We start from the raw sequence: 6,964 nt of genomic DNA on the forward strand, positions 1-6,964 counted from the left end.
TTTGGTTTTCCATGGTTATGACGAGCAGGAGTGTTAGGAATGGAATTTTCATGAGACTTTGTCTAAGATAGAGAAACACAAAAATTAAAATTCCCACAGATACCTCAATAATTCATAATGAGTAGTTAGAACTGAATGCACAAACCATTATGTGAAAGGCAAAGTGTCACCTAATGGTTCAGAAACACAGCAGCATAATATATTAGATATTTCAAAAATGTGAATGTAAAGAAAGCAGCTTTTCTCCCATGATCAAGCTAATAATATTTGAAAGAAAGTAAATAACGAAGGTAAGTATTGAGCTCAAAATTTTATCAGTACAAAGTTGAGGAATTTGAGGAAATATTCCTCTGATGTAAAAAAAAAAAAGGAAACACACAAAAACATTTTTCTCTGTAAAATATCAGTATTACTTTCTTAACTAAAACACTAGATAGAAAAGCATATATTTCTCATAAATCAATTCCTGCTTCGATATTTTAAAAGCTCTTAACAGTTAGGATGGAAGAAAAAGTCTTTACCTTCCCGTTACAGGATCTTTGGTTCTCATTTGTATTTTTTTTTCCCATGACTCATTCTAGATATCCAAAAGATGGAGGCAATGACTCAAACCTGTGAGGAAAATCCAGCTGAATGTGTGTGTGAAATAGAGAGTATGTATAGTAACACAGAGGAGGAAAGAGTGAGATTAGTCCCAACTTTTAAGTTGAGTTCAAAACAGAAGCCAGAGCTGATGGGGAATAATGGGGATTCCTTAGGGCTGAGGACTGACAAGCTCATTGAGTGTCAGAGCATGTTTCTCTCCAGTAAGCCCGAAGGGATGCATGCTGCATACAGGCCTGCTGTGTCTCCCGCAACTGAACAATCCCTCAGGTATTCTGAGCATTTTACTCAAAATGATGAAAGTCCAGATGAGCTGCAGTACTTGAAATATGGTGGAGAAGAGAAGGTATTAAACCCAGAGGCCATATCGTTTAGGCATAATTGTGTTGATGTGGGAGAACCCACTCAAGACCATAATGAATACACAGAAGACTATGATAGGCCTGTTCTCCTTGCCCATGAGATACACCAGGAAGGAAGGAAAACACCTGAAGGTACTGTATGTGGAAGAAGATTGTCCTTAAGATCTACAGTCACTGCACATGAGAAAATGTACAACGGGGAGAATCCATGTGGAGAATGTGAGGATTCTTCAAGGAAGAAAATATCCATTCCAAAATGTCAGAGCAAATATCCAGAGGTGCATTCCAATGAGTACAGCCAGTGTGCAAAATCTGTCTCTCAGAAGTCACACCCAACTTCCCAAACTCAAACACCCACAGAAGAGAAACCCTGTGGACACGGACATAGGAATATTTCCACCCAGGTATCAGTTCTGAACAAACACCAGAGAACTCACACAGAAAAGAAACCTTATGAATGCAATCAATGTGGAAAGACCTTCAAGTGGAAGTCCTATCTGGATGTGCATTATAGAATTCACACAGGTGAGAAACCTTATGAATGCAACACATGTGGAAAATCTTTCAGAAAGAAGTCAAACCTCACTTTGCATCACAGAATTCACAAAGATGAGAAACCTTATAAGTGTAACAAATGTGAAAAGTCTTTCAGACAAAAGTCAAACCTCTCTTCCCATCAGCGAACACACAGAGGAGAGAAACCCTTTGAATGTAAGGAATGTGACAAATCTTTCACCCTGAAATCAGATCTCAATATACGTACAAGAATTCACACCGAGAATAAACCTTATGAATGCAACCAATGTGGAAAGACCTTCATGATGAAGTCATATCTTAATATGCATTATAGAATTCACACAGGTGAGAAACCTTATAAGTGTAACCAATGTGAAAAGTCTTTCAGACGAAAGTCATATCTCTCTTCCCATCAGCGAACACACACAGGAGAGAAACCCTTCCAATGTAAGGAATGTGACAAATCCTTCAGATGCAAGAAAGTTTTGAAAAACCACTGGAGAACACACACAGGAGAGAAACCTTATGAATGCACAAAATGTGCAAAGTCTTTCAGACAGAAAGGACACCTCATTTTACATCAGAGAACACACACAGGAGTGAAACCCTTTGAATGTAAGGAATGTAACAAGTCCTTCTACTTCAAATCCGCTCTCAACCTACATAGAAGAATTCACACAGGACAGAAACCTTATGAATGTAAACAGTGTGGAAAGGCCTTTAACCAGAACTCAAATCTCAAAAGACATAGGAGAATTCACACACGTGAGATACTTTAGGAATAATAAATGTGAAAATCTTTCAACTACATAAAAACTCAGTTTGCATCAGACAACCCATGCAAGAGAGAACCCTGAGATTATAAACTGTCTTTGAAGCAGAGGTCACATCTCCTGCATTAGAAAAACCATTTGAGTCGAAGCCTTATGAATGCAGGAAGGCACAGCTCACAAGTCATTAACATACAACAGAGAAATACTATGAATGAAACAAATGTGGAAAGTTTTTCAAGAAGATGGCATACCTCAGTTTTCATCAGAGAACACACACCGGGGAGAAACCATATGAATGTAAGAAATATCAAAATTTCTTCACCAAAGGAATATAGCTCAGTGTTCCTTGAACACATATAGGAGACAGGGAGTTTAGCCTAGTGACAGAATTCATATGGAGATCTAATAATATTTCTGTGACAGTGAACTTAGCAATTTCCTTCTTTTTGTGGAAGTCACAATGGAACAAATAGAATAAAGTGAATAATGTAGAAAATGAGATTTCATTTTGTACCAGGTGCTGGAGGGTCATACCTGTAATCGTACCTGCTCAGGAGGGTGAGATCTGAGGATCTCCGTTCAAAGAGGCCAGGCATGAAAGTCCTTTAGACGCTTCTCTCTAACCCCAGAAAGATGAAAGTGATCCAGAAGGTCAAACTGGTAGTGCACTAGTGTTGGCCGAAGACCTCAGGGACAGTGTCCAGTCCCTGAGTTCCAGTCCCACAACTGACAAAAAAAGAAAGAAGAGAGAAAAGAGCTTTAATTTTCTTCAAAAGTACGAGTATTCAGGTGTGAGGAAATAAGGAATACATCAGGGCTGTTCTCCTGTGAAAACCAAAATAGTTTATGAGTGGTGGGCCGAGACTGAGATCCAGAACCAAAGCTTTTAGTCTAGTGAGGATGATTAACTAGATGGTGAGCTGGAGTATCTTTTGTTTTCCAAGTTTCTGAGGAACAGGAGTGCTAGGAAAAGAATTTTGATGACACTTTGTGTAAGATAGAGAAACACCAAATTTAAAATTCCCATAGATGCCTAAACTAATTCTTAATGAAAGCTAGAACTCAGTGCATAAACTCTTATGTGAAAAGCAAAAAACAACTAACGGTTGAGAAACAAAGCTGCGTAATGTATTAGTACAAAGTTGAGTAATTTGAGTAAATTTTCCTCTGGTGTAAAACAAAGAATAAAGCAAACGTAGACAAACATTTTTCTCTGTGAAATATTAGTATTGGTTTCTTAATTAATACACTAGACAGAAAAGCATATATTTCTCATAAATCACTTCCTAATTTGATATTTTGAAATCTGTTAACAGCTAGGATGGATGAAAACGTGTTTACATTACAGAATCTTTGGTTCTCATTTACCTTTTTTTTTCCATGACTCATTCTAGATGTCCAAAAGATGGAGGCAATGACTCAAACCTGTGAGGAAAATAAAGATGAATGTATGTGTGAAATAGAAACCATGAATAGTAACACAGTGGAGGAAAGAGTGAGATTAGTACCAACTTTATGTTGAGTCAAAACGGAAGCCAGAGCTGATGAGAAATACTGGGGATTCCTTAGGGCTGAGGACTGACAAGCTCAATGAGTGTCAGAGCATGCTTCTGTTGAGTAAGCCCAATGAGATGCATGCTGCATACAAGCCTGCTGTGTCTCCCGCAATTGAACAATCCCTCAGATATTCTGAGCATTTCACTCAAAATGATGAAAGTCCAGATGAGGTGCAGTACTTGAAATATGGTGGAGAAAAGAAGGTATTAAACCCAGAGGCCATATCGTTTAGACATAATTGTGTTGATGTGGGAGAGTCCTCTCAAAACCATAATGAATACACAGAAGACTATGATAGGCCTGTTCTCCTTACCCATGAGATACACCAGGAAGGAAGGAAAACACCTGAAAGTACTGTATGTGGAAGAAGATTGTCCTTAAGATCTACAGTCACTGCACATGAGAAAATGTACAACGGGGAGAATCCATGTGGAGAATGTGAGGATTCTTCAAGGAAGAAAATATCCATTCCAAAATGTCAGAGCAAATATCCAGAGGTGCATTACAATGAGTTCAGCCAGTGTGCAAAATCTGTCTCTCAGAAGTCACACCCAACTTCCCAAACTCAAACACCCACAGAAGAGAAACCCTGTGGACACGGACATAGAAATATTTCCACCCAGGTATCAGCTCTGAACAAACACCAGAGAACTCACACAGAAAAGAAACCTTATGAATGCAATCAATGTGGAAAGACCTTCAAGTGGAAGTCCTATCTGGATGTGCAAATATCCAGAGGTGCAATCTGATGAGTACAGCCAGTGTGCAAAATCTGTCTCTCAGAAGTCACACCCAACTTCCCAAACTCAAACACCCACAGAAGAGAAACCCTCTGGATGAAGGACTTAGGAAAATTTCCACGCAGTAGTCAGTTCTGATCAGACACCAGAGTACTCACACCAAAAAGAAACCTTATGAATGCAACCAAAGTGGAAAGACCTTCAAGTGGAAGTCATATCTCGGTGTGCATCATAGAATTTACACCAGTGAGAAACCTTATAACTGTAGAGAATGTGAAAAGTCTTTCAGACAAAAGTCCTACCTCTCTTCCCATCAGCGAACACACACAGGAGAGAAGCCCTTTGAATGTAAGGAATGTGACAAATCCTCCAGACATAAGACAAATTTCAAAAGCCATTCGAGAACACACACAGGAGAGAAACCATTTGAATGTAAGGAATGTACCAAATCCTTCACCCAAAAATTATATCTCAGGAGACATACAAGAATTCATACAAGAGAGAAACCTTATGAATGTTAACTGTGTGGAAAGACCTTTAACCGGGCCTCAATTCTCAGTAGACATAGAAGAATTTACAGACCTGAAATACTTTAGGATAAATTCCCCTTTTTATATGGAAAAAAAAAGGTTGCAAATGCGAGCAGCCATGCCTGACTCTAATTTCTAACTATTTAATTCTTTTGAAAGTTAAATTTGCAGATTCTTTTCATAGTTTCAAATTTCAACCCCCAACAGCATTAAGTTTAACATTTGATTTCCCAAAGATTAATTAAGCAGATAAGATTTTTAAATATCAATTAACTGTTTGTTAAAAGAAACAAAACTTTAATGAATGTATCCTTACCAATGTAAGTCTGGATTTGACAACTTGAAAAATAAATCTTAGTTCCTACTCTTCCTTATGGGGAATGTATTCCATGAATGGATCATGCTGCTGAGTGATTGCTCCTTTATTTGATGGATAATTTAAGTGGATACAAATCTTATGGTTCTGAGCTGTACCTGAAACAGTAGAGGCCTCAGCAAAGATTCTAGGCCTTGAGAGGGAGGGAGGGAGGCAAGGAGGAAAGGAGGAAGGAAGCCCGTCCTGGGCTTGAGTTCAGAGCCTGAGCAGTGTCCTTGGACTTTTTCAAGGCTAGAGAGGATCAGACATTTTATAGAAGCTTAGAATGAAACCCCATTCATCTACATAGATACAGTAAGCTTGACCTAAGTTTATAATTCCTAGAAGCAAGATGGATGGCATTGTATAAGTGGCAGTGTGGCTCAAGTGGTAGAGGACTAGCCTTGAGCTAAAGAGCTCAGGGACAGTGCCCAAGCCCCAGGGTCTTGCTGTACCACATCGCCCCCCCCCCACAGTCCAAAAAAACAAAAACAAAAAAAGCAAAATTGGTGCAAACTCTGATTCTGTTAAGGCCTGGTCTTTGTGACAGAAGTCCAGCAGTCCTGGGGCTTGAACTCAGGACCTGACCTCTGTGTCCTTGGCCTTTCTGTAGGCTAGAGGTTTATCACTTGACTTACAGCACCAGTTCTGGTTTTTTTATGTATGTGGAACCCAGGAATTGAAACAGGGTCTTGGTGCATGCTAGGCAAGCACTCTACCACTAGGCCAAATCCCACAGCCCAGTAGCTTGCTTTTTAATAAAGACCATATATATAATTCCCTAAATTGTGACGTCACTATATTGGGCTAATATCTTGGTCTTATCATATCATTATTATAGGAAAGGCAAGTAAAGCACAGCAAGTGCTCTCAGACTGTGCCCAAGCTCTGAGTTCAAGACCAAGACTAATAGCAAAGAGAGAGGGGTAGGGACTTAAAAGAAAGGTAAAATTGAGAAACAACCAAAACAGCAGCAAAAAGCTCCTTAAGTTTTCATAGACAGGCTGGGCATGGTGGCTTATGCCTGTCATCCTAGCTCCTCAAGAGGCTGAGATGTGAGGATCAAGGTTCAAAGCCAGCCCAGGCATAAAAGAACCTGAGACTCTTATCTCCAATTAACCTCTAGAAAACTGGAAGTGGGGCTGGGGCTCAAAGGGTAGGGTGGTAGCCTTGAGTCAGAGTGCTCAGTGACAGTGCCCAGGCCTAGAGTTCAAGTCCCATTATCCACAAAAAAAAACTCAGAAAATGTCGCTGACTCAAAAAAAAAAAGGGCATGGGTCCTATCTTACGGGGAATGGCACCTCACTAGTCAGATAGTAGAAATGTGGTGCCCTCCAGCCCGGGACGAGGGGATTTGACTCATGGAGACGGGCGTGATCGGTAGCCATTCGTGTTAAACCAAACACGCATGCACCTCTCTCATTGGTCCTCGTTCGAGACAGTGAGAAAACACAGAGCCTCATGTAGTCCCACCCCAGATAGTTGGCCAATAGTTTTATGCTGCTTCATCATCTGGACAGATGATGCC

At 39.9% G+C, this 6,964-nt stretch overlaps 1 protein-coding gene across 1 annotated transcript; it reads left to right on the forward strand.

Annotated features, from left to right (window-relative positions):
* The first annotated feature begins 261 nt into the window (after positions 1-261).
* LOC150044784 (uncharacterized) lies at positions 262-2,383 on the forward strand. Its single transcript, XM_090320725.1, has one exon. The coding sequence runs from the start codon at positions 593-595 to the stop codon at positions 2,258-2,260; it is 1,668 nt and encodes a 555-aa protein (XP_090176851.1). The 5' UTR covers positions 262-592; the 3' UTR covers positions 2,261-2,383.
* Positions 2,384-6,964: the final 4,581 nt, after the last annotated feature.

This window comes from Megascapheus bottae, chromosome 29, assembly GCF_031878675.1.
Source record: "Megascapheus bottae isolate mThoBot1 chromosome 29, mThoBot2.hap1, whole genome shotgun sequence".
NCBI classification, from domain to species: Eukaryota; Metazoa; Chordata; class Mammalia; order Rodentia; family Geomyidae; genus Megascapheus; species Megascapheus bottae.